Source organism: Lepidochelys kempii, chromosome 8 (genome assembly GCF_965140265.1).
Source record: "Lepidochelys kempii isolate rLepKem1 chromosome 8, rLepKem1.hap2, whole genome shotgun sequence".
Taxonomy (NCBI): domain Eukaryota; kingdom Metazoa; phylum Chordata; order Testudines; family Cheloniidae; genus Lepidochelys; species Lepidochelys kempii.
Window position 1 is genome coordinate 14,653,777 of NC_133263.1, and position 27,656 is coordinate 14,681,432.

A 27,656-nucleotide genomic window follows, 5' to 3' on the forward strand; every position below is an offset into this window, starting at 1 on the left:
ACTATTACGGCACAGTGCTCAGCTGCACGGAGTACACATTCACACTTCCCCTCAGGCTCAGTGCAGCCGAGGTAGGGAAGAGCTCTGTCAATACTGGGACTGCCAGGGGCCAAAATGGCCCCCGAGATAAGTTTGAATGGTGCCCCAGGGCTGCTCTGCTGGCTGGGGATTGGTGGAATACTTTCTGTTCTATCTTGAACTTTCTTTTGCTCCTGGAATACCTTTTTCTTCATCCATCCGACCCTTACATGCCCCTGAACCAAGGGTTAGCAGGGGGATTGCATAAAGCTGGCTACCCCAGCTTTACACTAGGCCAGCATTCCTCCATCTTGGTGGGATCTTCAAGATGTCCCATTAGGGTAGCTTTAAAGTTGTTTTGTGCCACTCTGCCAGTGTGGAGTGAGCTTAACACAGCTGACAGTCTGGCTCCTAGCCATGATGTCTAGGTTTGAAGATTTGGGCTTATTAAGCAGAAAATTTGTATCAAAAGTTTAATCGTGTACAGAGATGGGTTCTTTCCTCCTAATTACAACCCTGATCCTGCAACTGGATTCAAACAGACGGCCCCTTTAGCCCATGTGCATCCCCCCTGAAGTTAGTGGAGCTCTGCAGAAGCACAAGGGCCACTTGTGCAGATCCAAGTGCAGATTCAGGCCGTTAGATTGAAAGATGCCAGATTTTTTGCAGAGGTTAATTATTGATTTTAGTCAGAATAATATGTTGGATTACTGAGCTGCAAAAATTAATTTGTTTTGGTTAGTGTTTCTTCCAATTTTAAGCATCTACGTTATCGGTGCCCCAGAGACAGATGTGGGGGAAGAAAGAGGCTGAATAAATTATAAAAAGAAAAAAAACTGTTTGGTTTGCTAAGATTTCGTATTGTGTCTTATTGGACTGTAATTTAACAAAGGCCCTTAGCCTCACATATTCCATACAACACAAGGAAAGCTAAAAAACAAAAAAGAAACTTCTCTACATAAAACAGTTCCCCAAGGTGTAGGGATAGCCATATTACAACGATTACAGAAACTGATGGCTTGATTATCCATTACGCTGCACCTTGTACACAGGGCAAAGGGGGTTTAAAACCTTGCTCAATCACAATGGTATCGTTTCACATCCACTTTGTACTCCCATTACTCTGCTGTATATGTCAACAAAAGGTACAAAATAATGGCGTGTAACAGAAGCGCCTTAGTTGCTTTCCCATGGAAAGGAATATTGAGATTGACTCTCTTTGGGGCAGGTTTTCCTGTCACCGCCTGAGGTCAGGTGTGATAAGAATTTAGTGTTTTCAGGGTCTTTTTTTCACCTGTTCTTTTATACAGCAGCCTGAATATTCTCTTGTGTACAGGAAACTAAGGTACTGCGATCTGCTAGTCTACCCGCAAGTGTTTCTTCAAACTGGTCTCCTTATCCATACGTACAGCTGCGAAAAACCAGTCTCATCACTGAAGAAAAAGTCATATTTTTCCAGTTTTGCTAAAAAGGAAATATTTTGTGCCTTTGATGCAATATTTTTCAAAAAATGAAAATCTTTGTTTTTTCTCCCCAAAACCAACTACTGTATTTTATTTTATATTTGGCAAATATGATCAGGCTTGTTCCAGGGTAAACACTTGGCTGCTGTGGAAGTGCCTTTCCTTGGCATTTGACAAACACTTTTTAGAAAAATAAAAGAAAAAGTCAGTTCATTTGTAAAACGCAGCCAATGGGAGCTGCGGGGGGCGGTGCCTGCACGCGAAGGCAGCACTCACCGCACTGAGCCGCGCCTAACCCTAGGAGCCAAGGAACATGTCACCGCTTCCATGGAGCCCCCGAAACTAAGCACTGCCTGGAACCTGCACCCCCTCCTGCATTCCAACCCCCTGCTCCAGCCTGGAGCTCCCTCCCACACGCTGAACCCCTCAGCTCAACCCCCAGCCCCGAGCCCCCTCCTGCACCCCTCATCCCTGGCCCCACCCCAGAGCCCGCACCCAATCCCCTGGCCCAGCCTGCAATCCTAAGCTCCCTCCCGCACACACTCTCCCTCCCGGAGCCTGCACACCGCATCCCCTCCCCTGCCCCAGCCCTAAGCCCCCTCCCACACCCAAACTCCCTCCTGGAGCCACACCCCCTCCCACACAACTGCCCCAGCCCTGAGTGCCCTCCCATACCCAAACTCCCTCCAGAAGCCCACACCCCCTCCCGCACCTTGAACTCCTGGTTTCTGGCCCCACCGCAGAACCTGCACCCCCAGCCCAGAGCCAGTACCCCCCTCCCACACCCCAACCTCCTATCTCAGCCTGGAGCCCCTTCCCACACTTCAAACTCCTCGGCTCCACCCCCCCCCCCAGCCCAGAGCCCTCTCCTGTACCCCAAACCCCTCCTCCCTGGCCACACCCCTGAGCACGCACCCAATCCCCTGACCCAGCCCGGAGCCCCCTCCCATATCCTGAACCCCTCATTTCTAGGCCGTCCCCCCCAGAAGCCCTCACCCTCCCCTGCACTGCAACCCCCTGCCCCAGCCTGGTAAAAATGAGCGAGAGAGTGAGAGTGCAGGACAGCGAGCGACAGGGCGGGGATGGAGTAAGTGGGGGTGGGGCCTCAGAGAATGGGCAAGGTAGGGGCAGAGCAAGGGTGTTCAGTTTTGTGCAGTTAGAAAGTTAGCAACCCTATTAATGGCAGTCTGAGGTCTTGAACCAATACCCTTTGAAATCAATGGAAAAAATCCTATTTCCTGCAATGGACATTGTATCAGGCCTTTGGGGCTTGATTCTGCAAAATTCAGAATAGCCTCAAACTCCCTTGAACTTGAGGGTGCTCAGTATCTTGCAGGGTCAAGCTCTTAGTTCTTACTACTGTCAACGGTCCCATTGACACTTTATGGTGATCATTAATGAGGCCCCAATCCTGCAGATACTTAAACAAGTTCAGTGGGATTACTCTCATCACATGCATGAGTATTTGCAGGACTGGGATTTACACCCGGGAACCTTTACAGATTCAAGCCAGGAAACAGGTGGGTGTGTTAACAGTACATTGTTTCTTTAACTGTAATAGTTCAGCCAATGGACCTTTTACGGTGTACCAGTAGATTCTTTCCACCACTTAATTATTAGCAGTCTATTAACATGATTAATCTGTGCTTCAGCAATGCTGTTTCCCATATAGGAAGTATGGTCTCCAAATGCATGTTTTAAATGTACTGCACCATATAAAAACTGGCCAGTTATCTATTTTTTAAAAATTATGTTACACAGTGTCACATATATCATACTCAAAATACAGGATGTAACAAGTTGTGTTTTAATATAAATAAAACGATTTTTGTAATATTTAAAATATGTTGCATAGGTTATAATATACGTTATATACATTGTGTGCAGAACGATGGCTAGCAAACAAATAACGAACATGTGGGAAATTAATTTTCTCTAGGGGTTGGTTTATTGTATGGGCATCCCTGGGAAGCTTGTCGTCATTTTTTAAGTTCTAAGCACGAGTCACAATTTTACTGGGTTCTTTGGCCTTGACCAGGGGCCCAGTACTGCAAGATCAACTCATTGACTTAATGAGAGTTGAGGGTGCTCCCTAAAAGCAGTCAGCATCTCGCAGGAGCAGGCCCCAAATGCATGTGCCGTAGTTGAGGGGGAAAATCTACTGTCATTCACCACTAAGGGCTTAACCTTGCTCCCATTTCAATGACTTGGGCCCCAAGAGTGAGATTTCACTTATCTCCTTGAGCATATTTCCACATCTTTGATAGATCTGAAATAACCCAAAAATTCAAACTGAAAAAGTCAAAGGATGCGGTAACACTCTCTAGATCAAGGTATTCACCTCTGTCACTTTCAGAAAGCCTGCCAAATCAGCAATCATATTCCTGTGAGTCAGCATAGCACCTTTGGGGTTCCCTGAAAAGAAAAAAAAAAGAAAAAAGAAACAGCATTAATAAAAGACCCTGTAGTAAATTTTCAAAGGCTTCTAAGACCTGGAGATGTTAAAATTCTTTTCAGTGTCCCTTCCTGAATTCTAAAATAGCAATTTTCACAAATGAGTTGTTTCTATGCAATAAAATATACAAAGATATAATATATACATGTTCAATATAAACACACAGAAGACCAACAACATGATTTTATTGCCCATTCTCTGGGCCAGATACTGTGAATCAGCCATTGAATCAGAGGATTTAAGAATGATATGCAACTTTTTATAAAGTATTACTGTAAAATAAGCATAGCATGTTTTAACTGAAGGTTTTCTTCTCTGTTTGCAGCTGCTCAAGATACCATTTGACACACAGACCAGTCACCGAGATTTTGGCTAAGAATGAGCTCTTAACTTGAAGGTTTCTTTGGCAGTTCACTGACATTAGCACCACTGTCTTCTCTATTCTGAGTTTTGGCTTCTTCATGGCCATTTGAATAACGTTTCTGATGTTCACACCTCTCAATACACCAAAGTGTAGAGATTACTGGGTAACACACAGGGCCACAGATAAAACTGCAGCACTTCTTACCCCTAGGCAAATAGGACACAGTCAGCACAGAACATTAAATACTTCTGAGCATGTAAATAATAGAAAACACCTAGCATCGATCCATTCGCAGGACCATGGTCAGGAGGAATAAAGGGACTCCCGACCTTGAAGTGCTAGTGACTAGGACTTGACATATCTTCCTTTGCTTCAGCACCAACCCTCTTCATCACTCTTAAAAGGGACTAGTCACAGAGTAAGTTGCTACTCAGTGTGAGTAAATTGTCAGAAGGGGGCCGTATTTCCCCTCCATAAATGGTAAGTAGATTAGTTTTAAAATCAGACTGAGCCACTGTATTGTACTTCCTGGGACGGGCTGGGTGGAACTGGCCCTCAAAGAAGCCTTCATTCTTTAACAAAAAGTAGATGGAGCAGTTTGTCATATAACAGGTGCATGATGAATCAAACCATGCCATGTTGAATCCCACTGAAGTAAATGGGCCTGCCCAAACTATACGTCCAGGCAGAATTTGCTCCCTAGATAAATGAATTATGCCCCTGGCATTTAGAAGGGGTCTCAGTGGCTTGGAAGTTAATGTATCAGGCTATCTTTTAGGGACTGGGCTTCAATTCCTCTTCAGTTCACAAACTTTGCAGGTACCATGCCACTCCCTCTGTGGATACTTCTTCAGATCACAAAGACGCTGCACAGGTCAGCACTATCAGCAGTTACTGCCCAGGAACAGCAGGGGTGTTGAGCTCAGTTAGAGCCTCATGGACAAGACTGCACAACGCGTGTTCTCTTCGTTCTCCCTTCATTGCATGAACACCAAATTCACACAACATTCAGACGAATTAAGTGAACCCTGAACACAAACATTTGCCACTGAACATATTTATTGGAATGAACTGGACATTTATAACATGTAGAGTATTTTAGAACATGTCTTTAAACAGTGTTCCAAGCACTTTAATCCCATCTTTAAAACCAAAAAATTTTTACCAAAAAATTGGCAAAGTTACTATATTACATAGAAAGAGTTCTAAAATGTTGTACTATTTTGGTGTAACGTACATGCATGCCATTCTGTTTCATAACCCATAGTCAGGGAGAGAGCTAACCATTCTGCCACCAGCAAGTTTCAGTGCTACACGCAGACTGTCAGATGCTTGCTTGATAAGGCAGGTTTTCTTATAAAGTACGAATATATTCATGGGTGGGGGAAAAGGCAGCCTCACAGGCATGGGAATCCAGACAGAAAGAGAATTCTGTGAGCCAAGCTAAAAAGTAGATGTGCATAGGAGACCAAGAAACTGCTCGTCTTACATTGTGTGTCTTGCCAAAAAAATTTTTCTCAAATCAGCCTGTACAATTCAGAGGGTAGCTGTACTTCCACAGAGTTGACTTCAGGAGAAACTTGTGAATGCACCAGTCCACTCATCCATTTCTTGTTCAGACCAGCAAGAGAAACCTGCCCCCGTGAATTTTTCTTCAAAACAATTATTGGATACTCTTCCTTAGTTTGATTACCTCGCTGAAATGCATCCTAGAATATATACCCCCAACTATATCAATTAAGTGTTTTTCTTTCAGTACCCAGCGAGAAATCTTCAGACATCCTGGGAAATGAGATAGATTCTTAGTTTCTTTCAACACTTGAATTCACTTATTCGGTCCGTGAAGATTTTCATTGCATATTCAGATAATCCAGAACATCTGCTCCGTTTGCTCAAACCATCATCATCACCACTGCAAATAGGAAATTCGGTAAATATATCCCTTCCTTCCTCCCCTTTTTTCTATGTGAATAACAGCTGAATTCAGTGTCCCAGAGTATTTGTGACACTATACACATCAGAGAAGAGCACCAGTTTTCATAACCTTAATCACCAGAAGCCTGGGACTATTTGACAGAATGTCCAGGCAAACAGAGTTCCCTTTGCTACAAGTCCTTTCCCAGAACCCATCCTGGATGGAACAACAGCATATTAGTGATATAGCTTTTCCCCCCTTTATTTTTAAGTCATTCATAGATTCATAGATATTTAGGTCAGAAGGGACCATTATGATCATCTAGTCTGACCTCCTGCACAACACAGGCCACAGAATTTCACCCACCACTCCTGCAAAAAACCTCTCACCTATGTCTGTGCTATTGAAGTCCTCAAATCATGGTTTAAAGACTTCAAGGAGCAGAGAATCCTCCAGCAAGTGACCCGTGCCCCAGAGGAAGGCGAAAAACCTCCAGGGCCTCTTCCAATCTGCCCTGGAGGAAAATTCCTTCCCGACCCCAAATATGGCAATCAGCTAAACTCTGAGCATATGGGCAAGATTCATCAGCCAGATAGTACAGAAAATTCTTTCCTGGGTAACTCAGATCCCACCCCATCTAATATCCCATCACAGGCCATTGGGCCTATTTACCATGAATATTTAATTACCAAAACCATGTTATCCCATCATACCATCTCCTCCATAAACTTATCGAGTTTAATCTTAAAGCCAGATAGATCTTTTGCCCCCACTGCTTCCCTTGGAAGGCTGTTCCAAAACTTCACTCCTCTGATGGTTAGAAACCTTCGTCTAATTTCTAGTCTAAATTTCCTGGTAGCCAGATTATATCCATTTGTTCTTGTGTCCACATTGGTACTGAGTTTAAATAATTCCTCTCCCTCTCTGGTATTTATCCCTCTGATATATCTATAGGGAGCAATCATATCTCCCCTCAACCTTCTTTTAGTTAGGCTAAACAAGCCAAGCTCCTTGAGTCTTCTTTCATAAGACAAGTTTTCCATTCCTCGGATCATCCTAGTAGCCCTTCTCTGTACCTGTTCCAGTTTGAATTCATCCTTCTTATACTGGGAGACCAGAACTGCACACAGTATTCCAGGTGAGGTCTCACCACTGCCTTGTATAACGGTACTAAGACCTCCTTATCCCTCCTGGAAATACCTCTCCTAATGCATCCCAAGACTGCATTAGCTTTTTTCACGACCATATCACATTGGCGGCTCATAGTCATCCTGTGATCAACCAGTACTCATCATTAAAGTATCCTCTACTTGAATTTGCTTCACAGAGATGACAGCACAAAATATCCTCAAGATAGCACAGCACATGGACACAGATGCACAACTGAGGAGTATCAACAATGGTAAGTGATTCCGGGCAGTTAATCAATAACCAGAATATGACAGTCTTCAGGTGTCACTTCAGTGAGGAGCTTGTCTGCCACTTCTTATATGACACTTCTCATCCAGTGTCATTTCTGAGCCTGTAAATGGCGGCTTATTAGGGTGCCCAGATGTCCTGATTTTATAGGGACAGTCCTGATTTCTGGGACTTTTTCTTATATAGGCTCCTATTACCCCCCACCCCCTCTCCCGATTTTTCACACTTGCTGTCTGGTCACCCTACTGCTTATACCAAGTTAGGATCCATGAGTTACTGGTGAATTCTGCTGAACCATGGAAAGCCTTCATCAACATCCAATTGGCTCTGCTGGAGATAGGTTTCCTTGGAAGATTAGTCACTGGTCTGTACTTGAAAAACTGAAGGGTGTTTTTTCAGAGCAGTCAGTACACAGAGTTGCATAAAAATGTTTCATGTACATTTCCACTCTTAGCAACAACCATTGCCTCATGCGCAGTTAGGAGTTGTGTTGACAAATCAGGAAAAAAAAAAATGAAGGTGAGTCCAAACATCTCAGAGTCAACCTCTCTCTTCCTTCTGTGAAGGCATTTTGTATGTCTGATCCTATGAATCATATACAAAAATTAAAATCCACTCCTGAGTTTACTAATAAACATCCTCTCTGAGCATGGAGGATCCTACAGTTCTTCCTTCAGTTGCTGTCCCAACTCCTAGAGGATGTGTTTAGTGTCTGGACAAGGAGTTCTGGACACAGCTCTGTGCACACAATGTGAGTGCAGAACCTGAGTTGCCCAGGGGCTCGCGGCTGAGAAGTGAAATGATTTCATCCCCCATGCAGGCTGAGCAGACTGTGTCCACAACATTCTCAGCCCAGAACACAGCAAAGGCTCTGTGATTGCTGTGTTCTATTGCCTACCATCGTAGTGTGTCATTTTACCACTAGTCTGTCAGGCTAGCCTCTGGGACTCATATATGTACGGTGGATGCCATTAAACTAAAAGCAAATACCTGACAGTTATAGTGACTTTGCCGTGGTTTGTCCAATATTTAGAATGTACACCACCGTGAGGCATTTATTCCATACCATGGTCACTCTTTACTTTATAAAGGACACTCATTATAAAATTCTTAATGGAACAAAAAAACCTCCCTTCGTTCATTGGTTTGCATTCTCTGCAACGCAGAACACTTCAGGTATAACTTCCCACAGTAAAACATATATGATGCAGAGGAAAAGATGCTTTTAATAGACTTGCAGCATTAAATACTGTATTTGGAACTGATAAACACATTTACCTATTCTGCAATACACATTCTCCCCTGTAGATGGCAGGTCACAGCCTAGACTCTTGTGCTGCCTACATTCTGTGCTTATCAAGCAATAGACAATTCTGTTCTTGGAAGGTAACTCAGAACAAGGCCGTTCAGTTTCAGTTGTTGACTCTTGCTTGGCTACCACAAAGGAAGCCATTTTGAGGACACTAGTGGGTAGTACAGAGTGATAGACAACCCCAAGAACAGACAGTTAAAGAAGTAGGGGCTGGATGAATGGACTATATGATGGATAGAAAGCTTGCTAGATCATCAGGCTCAACGGATAGTGATCAATGACTCCATGTCTAGTTGGCAGCCGGTATCAAGTGGAGTGCCCCAAGGGTTAGTCCTGGGGCCAGTTTGTTCAATATCTTCATTAATGATCTGGAGGATGGTGTGGATTGCACCCTCAGCAAGTTTGCAGACGACACTAAACTGGGAGGAGTGGTAGATACGCTGGAGGGTAGGGATAGGATACAGAGGGACCTAGACAAATTAGAAGATTGGGCCAAAAGAAATCTGATGAGGTTCAACAAGGACGAGGGCAGAGTCCTGCACTTAGGACAGAAGAATCCCATGCACTGCTACAGATTAGGGACCGAGTGGCTAGGCAGCAGTTCTGCAGAAAAGGACCTAGAGGTTTCAGTGGACGAGAAGCTGGATATGAGTCAACAGTGTGCCCTTGTTGCCAAGAAGGCTAATGGCATTTTGGGCTGTATAAGTCGGGGCATTGCCAGCAGATTGAGGGACGTGATCATTCCCCTCTATTCGGCATTGGTGAGGCCTCATCTGGAGTACTGTGTCCAGTTTGGGGCCCCACACAACAAGAAGGATGTGAAAAAATTGGAAAGAGTCCAGCAGAGGGCAACAAAAATGATTAGGGGGCTGGAGCACATGACTTATGAGGAGAGGCTGAGGGAACTGGGATTGTTTAGTCTGCAGAAGAAAAGAAATGAGGGGGGATTTGATAGCTGCTTTCAACTACCTGAAAGGGGATTTCAAAGAGGATGGATCTAGGCTGTTCTCAGTGGTAGCAGATGACAGAACAAGGAGTAATGGTCTCAAGTTGCAGTGGGGGAGGTTTAGGTTGGATATTAGGAAAAACGTTTTCGCTAGGAGGGTGGTGAAGCACTGGAATGGGTTACCTAGGGAGGTGGTAGAATCTCCTTCCTTAGAGTTTTTAAGGTCAGGCTTGACAAAACCCTGGCTGGGATGGTTTAGTTGAGGATTGGTCCTGCGTTGAGCAGGGGGTTGGACTAGATGAGCTCCTGGGGTCCCTTCCAACCCTGATATTCTATGATTCTATGACAGATGTGGACAAAAGAGTGGTATTTTAATCAGTATTTCAGGACTAAAGTGCATTTCTGGAATGTGTTCCTAATCCACAGATAACTGCTGCATGCTGCAATATGAATTTGGATTGATGCTTGAAGAACTCTTGGAAGAGGATTAGCTCTAGGTTTCTATTTTTGCTTTTCTATTTTGAAGTGTTATGCTTTTATGTCATGGTGGATACTGGGAATAAGTATCAGTTATGCTCTTTTTTTTTTACATCTGCAGAGAGAAATTTTTAAAAAAATCCAACAGATACACACAGAGTACATTTTCATACACTTGGAAAATCATATTGCCAAAATATATTATTTAAGGAGTTACAAAAAATAATTTTTCTGCATTTTTATACCAGTGTAGTCTAAGTTTTTTATTTGATTATAATTTTATATATATTTGGATATAACACACACACACTTAATAGACATAAAACAAATACCATTGTTCTATATATGCCAGAGCTAGATTGTGTTTATACATGGTGAGCTGTATTCAGATTGATTTTGGTAGTCTAATGTAATGTATTTCGATTAAAATGTCTGTTCTGTTACCTGTAGTGCCACTAGTAAAACAGACAATTGACAGATCTTCTGGTCGAGGAGGCTAGAAATACACAAAGAAAAAGGAAATTATAGAGTCACAGGTTAGCATCATTAGCCTTTGTGCTCACTTCTTTATTGAACCAATAATATCTCAACCCTGTCCTTTCGATTTTTTCCTGGAGTTTTCAAAAACACATAATGTAATTCTTCCTCTGGTACGTTTATCCATTTGGTCTAGTTTCCTTCTTTTCCCCTAGGTTTAAGTGCGTTAAAGGAGTGTGCTTTAGTGTGACGAGTCCATCATGCAAGATTCTTGCCTACTTATAATATGCTATATTCCCTAATGAAAGAAAACCACAGTCCTCAAGCTTCTGCATGACAGCTGTTTGAACTCCTTGTTAAAAATAATATTTAAGCATTTGGCCCCTTTGGGGATTAGGACATTATTTGCTAACAGATCCTGATTTTCTTCATCTGTATTTGTTATTCATGAGTGTCTCACAGTTGGGATGAATAATATATAGATGATGAGTTTGAAAACAGATATTTTCTATTTGTTATTCATGTCATGTGTTGGGTTCTCTAAGTCACATGGCATTTTTTCTGGTCCCTAACTGGATGATAAACTTTTTATTAAGAACAACAACAAATATTGTTCTAATTTCTGGCTGAATGCTCATTCATTCTAAAAATTAGGGACATTTTTGGAAGGTACCAGCATTTGCACAAATAGCCACAAGCACCAAATACATGCAAGTAACAAATAATAAGACTGTAGGAAATTAAACTCAGCATTTTTACCTGTAAAGTATTTGGAAGTCAGGTTTCTGTCTACCATGCATCCAGCCTTAATCTGACAATGTAGTTAATATGTTTAAATGTTTGGGGGCCTTAGTTTTTGGAAGTCCAGTTTGAGACATGTTGGGCCTAACTTTCACTGCTGAGTGCTGCTATCTGCAATTGAAGTCAATAAGATCGGTGAGTGCTCAGCAGCTATGAAGATCAAGCCCTGTGTGTGTCAAGTTGGGCCACCAAAAAGTAACACACCCAAAATTACAGGCCTCTTTTGCATAATTGGCCGTGAGTGCACCCAGCAGTACCACAGTCATTCTTAGTAAAACCATACCTAATTCAACAGCTTTCAAAATGCTCTTGACTGGCGCTGCCGTGGTGCATTTTTCAGTTACAGAAACCCCAAGAAGTCTCCAAAGGTGGCGGTAGTGGAGGAATCCACTCATACGCATCGGGTAAACTTTGCTAATTACCATTTAAATATTATACTTAATATTAGAATTGAATCCGGCTACACATAGCTGGCTCTGCAGGGATGAGGCACGTCATCTTTCATTTGATCAGAAGATAACTCATGACTGTGCCGTGGCCACCCATTGTGATTTGTCTTTTCTGGTTATTGTTTTGTTTCCTAAGGAACATTTACTGTGAGTTGACGTGCTGTGGAGTGTAAAATTAAACACAGTGTCACCAAGACCATGAAGGTGACTTGTGTCGGCACATGAATCCTATTCTTCTGTAATTCTGGAACTGCTGTTTTAGGGTCCAGTCTTACAGTGTAGGAAGTTCAATAGGGTAGACCTCTAAAACAAATGTACATGTGTAAGTGTTTGCAGGACCTGTCCCATTTTTACTCTGTGAGAACACCCCTCGCTGTAGTACAAACAAAGCCCTTTGATTCCTAGTATGGCTAATGACAGTATGCTGAGCACTTTAAATGGTAGTGTCAGGGAAATAGAGGGTTTCAGTGCAGTCAGGATATGTTTTCCTTGTGGGGAGATTGTCTTGGAAACAAGGACAGGAGGTGAATAAAAGGGAGTTCTGCTACTAGAGATTACATTAGAGTACTAGCTCTTAGTCTGATTTGTAGGACTGAGTGCTCAGAAATCATACAAGAACAAAATAAAGTAGGAAGAGAAACGGGAAGATAAAAGGATTCGGGGATACAACTAATAAAGGGCTATGGGTTTTGACCACTAGACTCTGCTGTAAAGGGCCACTCTCATAAAAGAATGAAAGTTATCCCTTATCCTCAAATACATCACAAGTCTCCACTGAAATAGAGAGAGGAAGTAATTCTCAGATAACAGTAACTTGTCTTTTATTATTACAAGATTTAGAGATGTCCATATGCAAACCACAAAGTCTGAGTTAATGACTTCAGGGCTGAGTTAATGACTTCTGAGTTAATGACCACAAGGAGTTTGCCTGAGTAAGGATTGAAGGTATGGACCCTTAATGTCCACCACAGTTTTTTTTAACTCCACAAAACTAATAACAGCCCCATCTGTAATTCTGTTCTTTGCTTTAGAATGTAGTAAACGAACATGACAGATTGACCAATCCAAGTCCAGCTCTAAAACGGTGGAAGAATGAAAGGGGCAGTGCTAACAGGAAACCATTGGATTGCATTGTGCACACCTCATAAATAGTCTCTTCTCTAGTGAAAGGTGCTTAGGGCCCAATCCAAACCGAGTGAAGTCAACAGTAGAGCCACTTGAAATTTTTTCCCTCACAAAAGGTTTTTCAAAGAGAAAATGCTTTTTAAAAATGAACCTAGAATATTCATTTCCAGCCACAAACTTAGCCTGAGGCAGTCACCCAGCCCCAATGCTAAACTTATTCCAAACTAGCCAACTGGGATGCACCCTACCTAATCAAAGCTAACAAGCCAGCCTCAGACCCAAAGGTAGATTTTTCTGGCCAACACATCTGAACCCTATCACAGCCAGAACTGGCCAGCTAAACCAACATCAAATGTCTCAACCTCAGCATCTATAACCATCAAAAGCCAGGATGGCCCAAAGGCACAAACTCTAAAAACAGAATGTCAACCAGCCTCAAGCCTAACTCTGGTCAGAAGCCATTAGCACACACCATCACTAGCCCTGCCTAGGAAAAGCAAGAAGGCCCAACCATAATATTCAACCATACTACTAGCCCCAAACAAGCTTTGATCAAGGTAGCTCACTAAAGATAGCAACATAGCTGTGGTAGCAAGGGCAGGAGCACTGGATAGCAAGCTGAGTACATCACAAGAGACTGTACTTGGATAGTTAGACTGTGCTGCCTAACTTTAGCCCAGGGCCCCCTGGCAGCCCCAGCCCTAGCCTGGGCCTCCCCACAAGCCTTTACTATTATCATAGCCTGCCCTCCCATTCCCATCACGCCCAGTCCTACTCAGAGCCCTGTTGCTGCTCTACTCCTAATTGTCGTCTGGGTCCACGTGCTGGTTCTGACTAGAACCCTCATCTGTGCCCACATATCCAGCCCAGGCCAGCATTTGAACCTCATTTGTGTAAAATCAGGCTCCAAAAATCTTGAGATTGGGTTAAAAATCCTGGGATTATAATTTTAAAAAGAGTGTGGTTTTTATTTGCGGCTGGGGTTTAAACCGTTAGGATTCACTCAGGACATGTTTTCAAGCTTTTCTCTCAATCAGGCTAAAATTTACTTCCCCCCCAAAAAGGAAAATGGAGATTCTTATGAAATAACATGACTCCAGGATCTGAGGCTTTATTAAAATCACCATATATGAGATTTGCAATAAAAAAGCCATCTCTCCCCTAACATTAATCCACATTTAATTCCTAATGCTAGCTCACTCCTTTATGTTTACCATAACCCATGACTTCCTACTAGCCCCAACCTTATGTCTGGAGCTATTTGGTGGGCAAAAGTGAGACAGAAGATTGAGGTGGGTCAGTGTCCTGAGGTTCATGGCGTAGGATCACACTGCAGGTGAAGGTTACGAGTTCATGCCAGTTGACAGGCATCAGTTAGGTTAGGATAGAGGGCAGGCTGAAGAGCTTTGTCTAGTGTTATTGTTGGGATAATACAGGGGTCAGCAACCTTCAGCATGCGGCCCATCAGTAATCCACTGGCAGGCTGCCAGATATTTTGTTTACATTGACTGTCCACAGGCATGGCCCCCTGCAGCTCCCAGTGGCCGCAGTTCGCCATTCCCGGCCAACGAGAGCTGCAGGAAGCTGCAGGCCACAGGGACGTGCTGGCCACCGCTTCCTGCAGCTCCCATTGGCTGGGAACGGTGAACTGCAGCCACTGGAAGTTGCGGGGGGCCATGCCTGTGGACGGTCAATGCAAACAAAGTGTCTCGCGGCCTGCCAGCGGATTACCTTGATGGACCATGTGCTGAAGGTTGCTGACCCCTGGGATAGTAGGTGGGTCCATATTCTGATTAGGGTTTGAGTTAGGATTCAGGCTTGTTAGCAGGCTGGGGCAAGAGTTAAGGATGGGACCAGTTAGCAGATGTGAACAAGGATTAGGATTGGGGATGGATGGAGCTCTCAAACTAGGGTTAGGGATTGGGTTTGTATGTGGACCCAGATGAACCTATAGGAATCTAGTCTGAGATGTTTCCTGTTTTTTTCTGACTGGCAATCGAGATGTCTTAACTGGAGCCATTAATTATTATTACGTTGTTTTTATACTGTCTTATTGTTGACTTGTAGCTCATTTGCCTTTCATAAATGACACTATTAAATTCATGTAGTCTGAAATCTATTCTAAAGTCAGGAATTTTGTTTAGCAGTTTTTTGAAGATGGTTCGTTTAATTTGTCCTACTTATTCTCACACTTAGCATTCACAAAGCTCTTTAAAGAACACTGTAGAGTCTCATCCTCTATTATTGCTTCCTTGGGTTTATGTCCTGAAGTTCTAATTAAGGATTCAGGGGATATAATTTATGAAGCAAATAACATACATTTCAGCAAATGAGATCCACTACTCAGACCATTAGTAGAAGATAATGGAGCATCTTTAGGATCCTTCATTGTCAGTCACCTCCTGCTGAGGAATATACCAGACACTACATTTAATGAACATGCAAACACAGTGCAGGGTTGGTGTGCACACTCTGGCAAATTATTCTCTCTTTCATTTGTGAAATTTGTTTAAAGTAACTACACGCAATTAAAGGTTGGAGAAAAGAATGATTGGACTCACCACAGGGACATGCCGACTCTCACGGCCACAAGCCTGAAAGAATATTAACAAAATCATTTCCATTCTAACATATGCAGATTAACGTGCTTGTTAATAAACTGCAAATGACCGAGGAAGCTGGAGACAGAAAGGGAGAAAGAAGAGCAGGAAAATCCTGCCCTGACATCTCTACAGGATCCGGTTTAGAACAAAGTTTAGTTGCAGTAAAACCTCTGAGAAAAATACATAAAACAAAAGAATCCAGCATAAAAGAGAAAAAGTAGCTGATCAATGTGCCTACTAATAATAATGTAACTTTATTCATGAGAAGCAGCTTCTTGCTTTAACTGAACATCCATCTCCTGGATTTCATCAAATAATATCTGAGCTGATTATTTCTGAGTCTAACATTAAACAAGAGGGATAGGAACTTCACCTCTACTTCCTGCATGGATTGGACCTGAACACCACATCTTTGCCCTCTTTCCTTTAGGTCCTTCTCAAAAGGGTCCATCAGAATAATAGACTTTAAGCTTGGCATTTCTCTTTTCTCCACGTGATCCAGGAGGATTCTGGCTTTTTCTGGTTTGTCACAGATTATTGTGGAAATATCAGCTAAAAAACAAAAACAAAATAATTTTTTTTAACTTAAATTTAACACTAGCTGCACCTTCACAGTAATCTCTGCTAATCAGTCTTTGACAGTCATCTTATATTTATACCGTGAGAGCTTGGAATATAATATATATTTTCTCTTAGGAAACAAGTACATTTTAATATTTAACCCTAGTCACCATAAATCAACACTGAACAGAGCACACTACTGTATCTGAAATTGAATGAGTGGTAAGGCAAATATTTGTTTGTAGCACAAAGTGCATCAAACCGACAGCTACAATTATTTTAGGATTCAATTAAAAATATTAAAACTGAATCTCCCACCCCAAAAAAAACCCCAACCCTGAATGGTATGAAGTGGTTGTTAGAAACTCAAAGCCAAAATGATAAAAGAACAGATAGTAGCACTGAGATAATTCTTCTCACTGGAATGATCTTGTCAGTGCCTGGTTGCTGTTATGAGCCTGAGCTATCCTGCAGCCACAGAAATAACAGCCAAGCTCTCCTTGAGCCAAATTGAAATGCACACTGGGCCAAACCCTGGTCCCACGGAAGTCAATAAAAAAAGCTCTCGCTGTCCTCAATTGGAATTGGCCATCTGTACAACATGTAAGATGCAGTGGAAAGAAAGGGCATAAAAAGAGAAAGGACATTTAAAAAAAAGAAAGAAATACATCCTCAACTTGTGTCCGCGATTAATTGTAAATCGACAGTTTGCATCCTCAGAGGATCTGGCCCATTCTTTAAAAATATACATCAAACGAGTGTCCAGAAGTCTTGAGGGAAGTGATTATAGCACAAAAACCTTCCTTCTGAGAAAGCAGTGTGTATTCAGGATTCTCATTTTCATATGGGTTATAAAGTTAGATGCCACTAAAAATCAGCCCTGCTTTTGCATTATTATGGCTCAGACCAGTCCCTGCAAAACAATTGTACAGCCTTGTGCTCAGTTTTTGAGCCTTTATAAAAGACTTTATAAAAGTCTTTATATTTTGCTCTTACGGTCCTGAACCCTGATCTTGCAAAGTTTGAAGAAGGGGCTTAACTTTAAGCTTGTGAGTTGTCCCATTGGCTCCGATGCTTAAAGTTAAGCATGTGCTTAAGTGCTTTGCAGGATTGGGACCCTAGAACTTTAAAATTCTATTTGTAGGGAGAGAGAGTCTCATTTTTTTGGGGAAGTCTATTACATAATAGAATTTACCCTGCCAGGCAGAAATCCCAGTAAGACGGGTGCAATGTTAAGGCTCAAGACCCATAATGTTCAAAATAAAATACATGCATAAAGTGAGGTTACTAAATGATAGATTAATTGTTAGCTCTTGTCATTGGAACAAAATATGTAGTAATTGGCTAATGTTGTTACAGAAAAAATGTATAAGGGAAAACTTATAAACACTACACTAAGTTCAGCAATAGAACAAGCTGCAAGACGATGCATGGCTGCAAATATACAAAGTTTATCCATTAGGGATAATTTCAGAATAATAAAGCCGATCCTGCCATGATACATAGAGATATACTATATAACCCAGCTCAGGTTACTTCCAGCCAAAACGATTCACTGAGACAAAGCATCTGCCTTTAGGAAAGCTGAAGAGAAATCAGTCATTCTGCATAGCAAAAATGATTTTCTGAAAACCTCAATGATATTTATGCATGTCTGTTTTTACCTGTGTTGATAATGTAACGAATGGCTCCATGGCCCAATGTGTCATACAGGGGGACCACCACCATAGAATAGGTATAACAACCCAGCTCAGAAATGATCCACTGGAAGGAGATGTTACAAAGAGAAAAGGCGTAAGGGATGAGGAGTGATTAAAACACTTAATGAGTTTAAAATTTAAAGTGAGATCAAAACTCAAGAATATTGTTAATACTGCATGAGGTTACAGCAACATCTCACCTCTGGACGATTTTGTGCAAAGATCCCAATAAACTGACTTGTTTGTTTACATCCCTGTTGGAGTAACCCTGATCCTAAAGCTTCTGCTCTTTCAAAGACCTAAAAGTGGGAGAAAAATGGATAAGAGAGAGGAATGTAAGCAGCAGACACAAATGAAACCTAATCTACAGTGGTGGGCTCTAATATTAGTTTGTTGGATAACACATAAAACAGACTCTGGTCTCCTGTAACCATTAAGGAACTCATGACACTTTTGGCATTCACTCTAGAGCCCTGGCTAAATTCCAACTTGAGCAATTAAATTCTGCGTACTTAAAACTCCCCCACCACGTGAAATTGTTTTGATGCTCTTTATTTCTGGTCTTAGAGCTAATCAGTAGTTTATTTATTTCAGTGTGCATAATACTTTGAGTGCTATTACACGGCTGCTCCACCCAGAAGTGGCTGCATAACAGTGGTGAGTGAGGCAAAGTAATCACATTTGATCAAATCTGTACACCTTACACACACGTATGCCCACTGAAGTCAGTGGAACTACTTCCATGAGTGAAGCCATCAGGATACAAGTTTGTAATTCTCCAAATTTGGCTTGCGAAAGATGCTCTGTAAATCAGTACCACTACTAGTCAACACTAAGCTCCCAATCCTGTTAAGTGCTGAGACAGCTCCATGGAAGTGAAAAGTGCTTATAGCAGCTGCCAGAAGAAGGTGTGCAGCATCTTGGAGGATCCTGACTCAAATGAAAACAAGCAGGTAATTGAAAGTGGTAAAATAATACATGATCCCCCCGCTCTCCAGGATAGCACTAGAGGTTTCTTTTAAAAACAGCTACGTTTAGACAGAAAGGATAAGAATTCTTGGTGAAAGAAAGATTCATGATAACCTCACCTCTTTATACGACAACCATTGGTAAGGCTGCTTGGGCTTTCTGAATCCTAGACAGGGGCCATTCTCTAAACAAAATAAACAGATTACAAAATTATGGGGGGGTCTTAGAGCCAAGTGCTAATGAATTCTAGGACCCTGAGCACCTTAACAGTAGGAGGTTGCTCTAAAAGTTACACCCATTGTTATTATCAAGGTCAATCCATGTTTCTCTGAGGCAGAGTTCACACAGAGTGCTGCCAGATTAAAAAGGAAGACAGCCCTGTATAATGGTGCACTGGGTTATGGACCATTTTGAGCCTTCATTCAAAATTGCAGAGGTGGTGGTGACACTGAACAGGCCCAGTGCCCTGTTAAACCAGCTTTTCCTTAAGACAGCGTGAACATCATTATCTGACAATGGCTTTCATCCTAAATGTCACCTCCCACAGATCTGACTGCCCTTTCATTGAAGCTCTAGGAAATCAAAATTATTCCTAATAAAAATTCACTTCTCTGGGAGAGGAGTGGAGAACATAAGTGTCTCACTGTGGAAAAGGGGACAGCAATACTTGGAATGTTAAATTGCCTTTCTTCCCATACCTCACCACACATAACCCACCTGTCCACTGAGGTACTTACATGTGCCTCATCACCGAAGAACAAACTGCATCATATACAGCAGTTATTCTGTTGAGGGTTCTGGTGGCATTAAAACACCAACCATTTGAGAACAAAGCTCATGTGTTTTGTTCAAGTCCAAAAAGGATCACAGCAAGGGCCCCATTAAATCGGTGGCCAGGAGCCTAGATACTCAGATTGTGAGCTTTTTGGGGCAGGTCTTTTTGTTCTGTTTCCACAGTACCTAGCACAAAGGGTCCTGGTCCATAACTAGGGGTCCTAGGGGCTATGGAAATGCAAATAATAATAAATAATGACACACTTCAGGGTACCAGACAGGAAATGCTCAGAAAGCTTCAAATACATGTTAAATATGGAGGGTTTTACTGCATTTAATGTAGAACCGATACAGTATTCCAGGTGTAATTTAATTTTATACTGAATGTAATTAAATTTACTCTGCCTGTACATTTAATTTTCAATGTACTGCAAAATTTTGTATTGAAAACCTATAACTGCTTTGTAAAAGCGGTCAAGGCTGAGAGGTTTGGCAGCTGGGAAAGACATAGTGGGAGCTTTTGGCATCTGGGAAGGTGTGGGAGGCAGTTGAGGACTGTGGGACTCATTTACCGGGTGTTCCTGCTAAATGATCAGTTACCAATGTTGCCATTTAAACTGTCATCATTAGGTTTCAAAGTTAACATCTCACAGAGATGAGGGCAAGATCGCACACACCTCTCAAAGCTATTGTTTCAGGCTGTCTGCAGACTCAGGCAGGCATCGCTATGCTGGTTTATACTTGGTTCAAGTTTGGAAGGTCCCCCCCCCCCCAACCCCATAACCATGAAAGCTAGAAACCTTTTTTCTTGACATTAGTGCTTAGATTCCAAGGCCCAATTCTGCAACATGAGACAGACTCTGAGGCAAATTCCACTGTGCAGATCACAGGGCTCTGACTAGAACCTGTACTTGCATGCATTCCTTTCACTTAGTCCCATACATTACATCCTCTTCGCCTCCCTCTCTTTCACCCCTGTTCCTGTTCCTCTTTTCCTCAGCTTATCAGTTCAAACATTATTCATGTAGTTACATTTTTAAGATTTTTCACCTTAAACTTCAGGTGCAGTAATAAAGAACAAAAAGGTGTCAAGACCAGTTTATTTATATAAAGATGGGGAAACAGAATTTAAGAATTCAGGCTGCGTTAGGACTCTGGCATTAGGACTCTGAAATTCACAGCTTCCAGTTCAAGAGCTCTCAGACTCAAAAACCCCATCTTATCAGGACCTGTGTTTGGAAAGTCCTCATTAATAAAAGGTCCAAGGTACTTTTCAGGTACTTTCCTCCTCCCCACTCCTTTTGTGCTCTTGCAAGGCTCTGATAGGAAAAGCTGATACTTAGAAGGGTGACAAAGGCATCCTTTAAGAGTCATAATCTTGGAGCTACTCAGACTCTCCCCTGCTCCTGGCTCCTAGTGTCCTATCCACTGGACCAGTCCTGCCATTCCAAAATCACAGTTCAAATAAAGGAATGCAGACAAAAAATGCTTAATAATTCTATCCATCTAAACCACCCGTTGGCAGGGTTTGTGTCAACTGTAATTTTTAATAGCACTAACATGATGCTTTCTTGAGGACATTTCAAGCTACAAAATTAGTATCAACCTAGGCCAGAGAGAGATTTATTGCTTGCTCCCTTTAGTTTAATTACTGCAAGATAAATATATCATTCCTGCTTTCTGTTCCCTGTAGCCACTGTTTTATCCCTAGACAATTAAAACAGCACTTTTTACAGTGAAGTGTGTCAGATGTAGGTCAACTGAGAAAGATCAGTGGTGGAAGGGGTGTAGTTTATTTGCTAAGTTATGCAGATGGAACCTTGCAAAATTTCTGCCATTTACCCAAGCAGGGTCAGATGCAAGCCCTCTGTATGTGGAACTCCACGATCATTGCCAGGGGATTGGAAGGTGCTCAGCAGCTCTGGAAGCCAAACTACTTATTCAGGTGCTTAAATCTGAATTTAGGCACCCAAGATTAAAAATGATGGCCGTAAGATAACATCTTCTAAAGTGCCAAAGGGATTGAAGTGTTTATGAAAGCCAATGGGATTTAGGGGCCTCAGCCATTTTGCCACTTTTGAGTTTCACCCACACGCCCCACTTCAGTAAAAATTCCATGGCTTCCATGCTTGCTGTAGCCTGTGAAGCTCTTCCATGGCTGTATGCTGGTTTCTGCAGTTAAGAAGCTGATTGTGGCCTGAATTTGCTTCACTTCTTCACTCAAAACTCCTACAGGCCCACATTTTTTTGGACCGGTTGTTTCCCTAGCCAGCAAGGCCCAATCTTGGTCAACAGCAGACCTCTTATTGACTTCACTGGGAGTGGGATTAAGCCCCAATCTGTACAGCTGTTTTCTCCAAGGACATCAGACCCAATTCGATGCTCTGACCAGCGCTGAGATAGCAGCGTTGAAGCCCAGTGGGGTTTTAGTCAATACAATGATATTTACATATCCTCATCACTTACCAGATATGTTAAATCCCCTTCTAAATACTTCATACATTGTCCTTACATCATCATAGTAGTTAGATAATAATTCTGGGCTGTCACCTATCACGGACCGCCGAGCTCCATCCCAGCCCTATGGAAACCAAAAACAACATATAATGATCGGATCAGAACCTTTGGAAAGAGAGAGACTAAAAAAACCAAACAAACCCAGCACACATCTTCGGAACCTGGTCCCATAGTGCAGTACTTAGGCCATGACAGCCTGAGCATAAAATGCAGGATCAGGCAAGCTGGCCTCATAAACCTAGAGGCAGAGAGAATTTAATCATGAACCTGCCTTAAGCTTATATTATAACCTGCATGATGGATTAGCCTCCAAATTACAAGTGCTCTAATATTTTTTGTGGGAAAACATATTGAATTATATTCCGGTGTTAGCCTTGACATGAATATTTGCTTTTGTCTAAAACTGTATAAAAGTCAGACAGGCGGGTTTGTTATGATTTTCCTTAACCCACCAAAAAAATTCCCGCTGTTCTGTTTCTGTAAAAAATAAAAAAGACAAGACAAGCCATAAGGGCTTTATAAAATGAAACACAAAACACAGCCTATGTGATTCACTTTGTAAGCACATTTATTCTTCACTCATAAATGCAGTTCTTTAAGTAAAAACCAAGGAAAACAACAACTGAGCCCCAAGCCTACTGACTAGTTAGGCTACTGGGTTTTTGTGTTTGCCCAGAGATACTAATGCACTTGCACCAGCTTCACCACTGATTTTGCTCTCTAGCCATGCCCCAAGGATTTAGCCCATTCCTTCCCTCCAAGGCTCTAGATCTGATGTGGGGGACTGGCAATTTTTTTTCCAATGTGCGCGCAGGTCCGCGGACCGCCACTTTGAGTAGCACTGCTCTAGATGATTGTATAGCTTTCTTACTCTCTCCTAGTACATGGAACAAGAATCTTTACATGCTCATCATTTAGAGCAGCTGTCGGTTTTATTCACAGATTGAAATTAGAGACTAATGTTTCTAGTCTCAAAAATCATTTAAATAGTTCCTACATTCATGGAAATATTTTAGGCTGATATAGAAGGAACAGACTAGATAACAAAGCCCCTCAAATTGCATTGAATCTCCCTTACACCTCCCACTCTTCACAGAGAAATCTCCTGGTTTTTCATGATAGGGAGCAAATTTCCATTCCATGTCTTTCTTTGCTTTAAACAGAGTTTGATTAAAACTGATTTGACATTTTTTAGTTTTATTATTTTTTTTCCATCCTCTCTTTGGTGGGTTTCAGCCTAGCTTTGCTCTCCTATAAGGATGCTACTTTTAAAAATGAAGAATTGAAGGCTTTCAGGACATAATTTATTTTAAAAAAATAATTCAGTAACATAAATGTTGTGCATTTATATTCCGTCCATCATTCAGAAGGATTTCAGAATGCTTTTTTATGAACTTTACACCAGAATTCACCACGGACATGCAGCTATTTCTATTCAGCAGCTGCTGTATTCCGTCCCAGAATACAGAAACATTAATTCTTGTATAATGATCCAAAACATCTTATCCATTTATAAATTGAGAGGCAATGCGAGTAGGCAAAATGTAATTAATTAATCAGTCTAAAATTTGGTCTGCTCCCTGGAGTTATCATACCATACTCTTGCAAAAGTTGCCATGAGGTTTTTTTTAAAAAATGGTCTGACTCCATTGAACATCTTGGCCTTATTGAATTCAATGCTAGTTTTGTGATTAGCTTCAGTACGGCTAGGATTTCGCCCTTTACCTAGAAGACTTCATTGGCACCAGCACAGTGCCTGCTAATGCAATGGGTTGAGCACTGGTTCTAGGCTGACCACATAGCAAGTGTGAAAAATTGAGAAGGGGTGGGGGTTAATAGGGGACTATATAAGAAAAAGCCCCAAATATCAGGACTGTCCCTATAAAATCAGGGCATCTGGTCACCCTAACTGGCTCAGTACTGACTCAGAAAGAAAAATGACAGCTACTGAATGAGCAACATCCTTACAGAAGACTGCTTTTACTTTGGGAGTTTCCTATCCAAGTACATTAGTCTTAACTTGCACCATCTGGCTGTAGGTACAGTCATATCTTTAAAACCAGCTAGTCTGTATTTTTGGAAACATTGCACCAGTTCTGCACTAATGTATAGATATAACCAATCCACAGGAGCAACTCACAGATCTCTGGTTTGACACAGTGCTCTAAACATCAGCAGTAAAAATTCAGACAACTAGTCAGACTGCTGGGACATACATTTGTTTACAGGGCAATACTGTAAGATGTTTACTTTTTGAATAATTCATAGATTCATATACTTGAAGATCAGAAGGGACCATTATGATGATCTAGTCTGACTCCCACATAGCACAGACCAAAGAACCTCACCCAATGATATCTGCATCACGTCCATAGCTCATGTGTGAGCTATAGGCTATCATTAAGATAAGACAGATCTCTTTCCAAAAGTCTCCAAGTGATGAAGAATCCACCACACTCCTGAGTACATTGGTTTAGTGGTTAATTACTCTCACTGGTAAAATTTTGTGCTATATTTCCAGTCTGAATTATTTTAAGTTCAGCTTCCAGCCATTGGATAGCGTTGAATTCAAGACCAACTCCCACAAGGAGCATTGCTATAGCCAGTGAACACACAAAGTACAAAATAGTAACTCTGACAAAATCAATAAAGCCAGACCAAAGTTTTGAGAGGTTCTAGTTACCTATTCTACACTAATAACTATTCTAGCATCAATGAAGCTTGCAGAAGACAAAACATCTTTTTATTCTTGTACTTGATCTTGGACTTCAAAACAGCATTGATGATAGCTGTGTGACAGAAAATAATCCAGTCTTTCTGGACTAGGTATCTTTGAAAAAAAAAAACGTAATAGAACTAAGTAACTGATTTTAGTGCTGATTAAAACAGCCTAATTGTTTTTTGCGGGAAATTTTAATAATTTTGTTTGTTTTTGGGAAATTTCCCTCATAAAATTTCAGTTTTTTCAATTAACAACCAAAAGTCAAATATTTTTTAGTTTACAGTAAAAATGTTCAGTTAGAAAAACCCAACTTTTCTTTATACAAAAACAAAGTCCCCTTCCTCCCTCCATTTTTACTAATTTTTTCCATGAAAACGTTTCTTTTGGGCAAAAGCTGTTTTTCATTAAAAAAAAAAAAGTTTTGACCAATTCAAATAAATGAACATAAAGGCCTTGATCCTGCAAACACTTACAAATGTGCTTAGCTTTACTACCATGAGCAATGCCACTGAAGTCAGTGGGACTACTCATGATAGTAACATTATATACATGTGTAGGTGGTTGCAGGACCAGGGTCATAGTTTGGACCTATCTGTCAAATTCAGTCCTGGCATAAGAGCACATAGCTCCTACTGACTCCAAATGGAGGTGCACCTGTTACCCCTAAACTGAATTTGATCCCAAAAGTTCAAAGAAATAGTCAAATTCCACCCTCCTGCAAGAAAAGGTACCTCAGCATGCTATCACTGGCCACCTCTGCTTTTGTTTGCTTGGTGGTTTTAACTAGTGTAGTAAAAATTAATAGCCCTAGTAGAATCATTACCTTCCTATGACACCACTCAGAGGAGTTTAAAGTCCCAGAAGAATTTGTGCAATGAAAGTTAGATAATGACTACGTTACATGAATTCTAAAGCCAGAAGGGACCACCAGAGCATCTAGTCTGACCTCCTGTGTGAAAACTGCTTTCAGAACAACGTTGGGACAGCTCCCACAAAATGCATGACACTGCACGATTCTCTTGGAGGTAGTTTATGTTTCCCAAAGACTTTTGAAGAAGGATTGCTATAAATCTGTAGATGGCATAGAGAAAAATATTTCTGGAAGCTCATTTTACAACTAATGAAAAAAAAAAACCAAAAAGGACACCTGCTTGTAGCCAAGAATTCAGAGCTGGAGAGCCGGAGGGATACTGATAATACTGTAAAAAGTGGAGGTTAATGCAGGTTCATCACAGTAGCTCTGCTCTGCAGCGGGAAAGGTGAAGAAACATAGTGGCACTGAAATTTGCCATTCAAACATAGAAGTGATCTCTCCTCTATAAGTGCAATATTGCACCCTTTTAAAAAGGGAACATTAAATTGCACCAAGGGGCAAATGCGGACCCCAGACTTGGTGGGCACCAAGGTCAGTAGATGCAGCAGGGTCAGGAGCAAGTTTTGGGGAGCCCAGGCAGATAGTGTTCATCCACCAGTGTACTGTGGACTCTAGCTTCCTGGCCTGGGAGTTGCCTGCATAGTCGTACATGCAAGGAGAGGTGGTTAGAGAACAATGTGGGAACAGTGAATTTGCTACTATGTGGATCTACTTCATTCCCTCTTTTGGAGAGGCACTGACAAAGATACAGGGCAGCTTGTGGGTTTGGGCTGCACTGGAATCAGTGGAAGTTTTGCCATTGGCTACAATGAGATCAGGAGCTAGGCCTCAGTATGGCTCATGCTTCTGGTTACTCTCAGGATTGACAAATAAATACCATCTCAGGTCCACAGACAGGCCAAGCTCTTGGGAAGATAAAGCGGGTTTCCCATTAAATAATTCATGTCAGAGTATGTTCAGCAAAAGTTTTGGACTCTGGATTTTTTTTTTGTCCTTCCCCATTGCCTTTTGGTCTTTCTAATTGTCTTGTGCCGTTGCCTAACGATAGCCTTTGAGAGAGAAAAGATGGTTATTAGTAGGGGAAGCAAAAGTGGATGGGAATCTGGGAGGCAGTGACCATGAGTTGGTTGAGTTCAGGATCCTGACACAGGAAGAAAGGTAAGCAGCAGGATACGGACCCTGGACTTCAGGAAAGCAGACTTCGACTCCCTCAGGGAATGGATGGGTAGGATCCCCTGGGGGACTAACATGAAGGGGAAAGGAGTCCAGGAGAGCTGGCTGTATTTCAAGGAATCCCTGTTGAGGTTACAGGGACAAACCATCCCGATGTGTCGAAAGAATAGTAAATATGGCAGGCAACCAGCTTGGCTTAACGGTGAAATCCTAGCGGATCTTAAACATAAAAAAGAAGCTTACAAGAAGTGGAAGGTTGGACATATGACCAGGGAAGAGTATAAAAATATTGCTCGGGCATGTAGGAATGAAATCAGGAGGGCCAAATTGCACCTGGAGCTGCAGCTAGCGAGAGATGTTAAGAGTAACAAGAAGGGTTTCTTCAGGTATGTTGGCAACAAGAAGAAAGCCAAGGAAAGTGTGCGCCCCTTAATGAATGAGGGAGGCAACCTAGTGACAGAGGATGTGGAAAAAGCTAATGTACTCAATGCTTTTTTTGCCTCTGTCTTCACTAACAAGGTCAGCTCCCAGACTGCTGAGCT

The 27,656-nt window shown here is 41.8% G+C and overlaps 1 protein-coding gene across 9 annotated transcripts in view; it reads right to left on the bottom strand.

The window, feature by feature from the left end:
- ACSL6 (acyl-CoA synthetase long chain family member 6) overlaps positions 1–27,656 on the bottom strand; it is a 111,647-nt gene that overhangs the window by 24,127 nt on the left and 59,864 nt on the right. For all 9 annotated transcript variants that reach the window (XM_073355623.1, XM_073355629.1, XM_073355632.1 and 6 more), the window contains 8 exons: positions 22,295–22,409; positions 19,174–19,238; positions 18,286–18,384; positions 18,050–18,149; positions 16,198–16,376; positions 15,783–15,815; positions 10,814–10,865; positions 3,823–3,896 (listed from right to left, as the gene is read on the bottom strand). In XM_073355623.1, the coding sequence (XP_073211724.1) occupies positions 3,823–3,896; positions 10,814–10,865; positions 15,783–15,815; positions 16,198–16,376; positions 18,050–18,149; positions 18,286–18,384; positions 19,174–19,238; positions 22,295–22,409 (717 nt within the window). The remainder of the gene's footprint in view (positions 1–3,822; positions 3,897–10,813; positions 10,866–15,782; positions 15,816–16,197; positions 16,377–18,049; positions 18,150–18,285; positions 18,385–19,173; positions 19,239–22,294; positions 22,410–27,656) is intronic.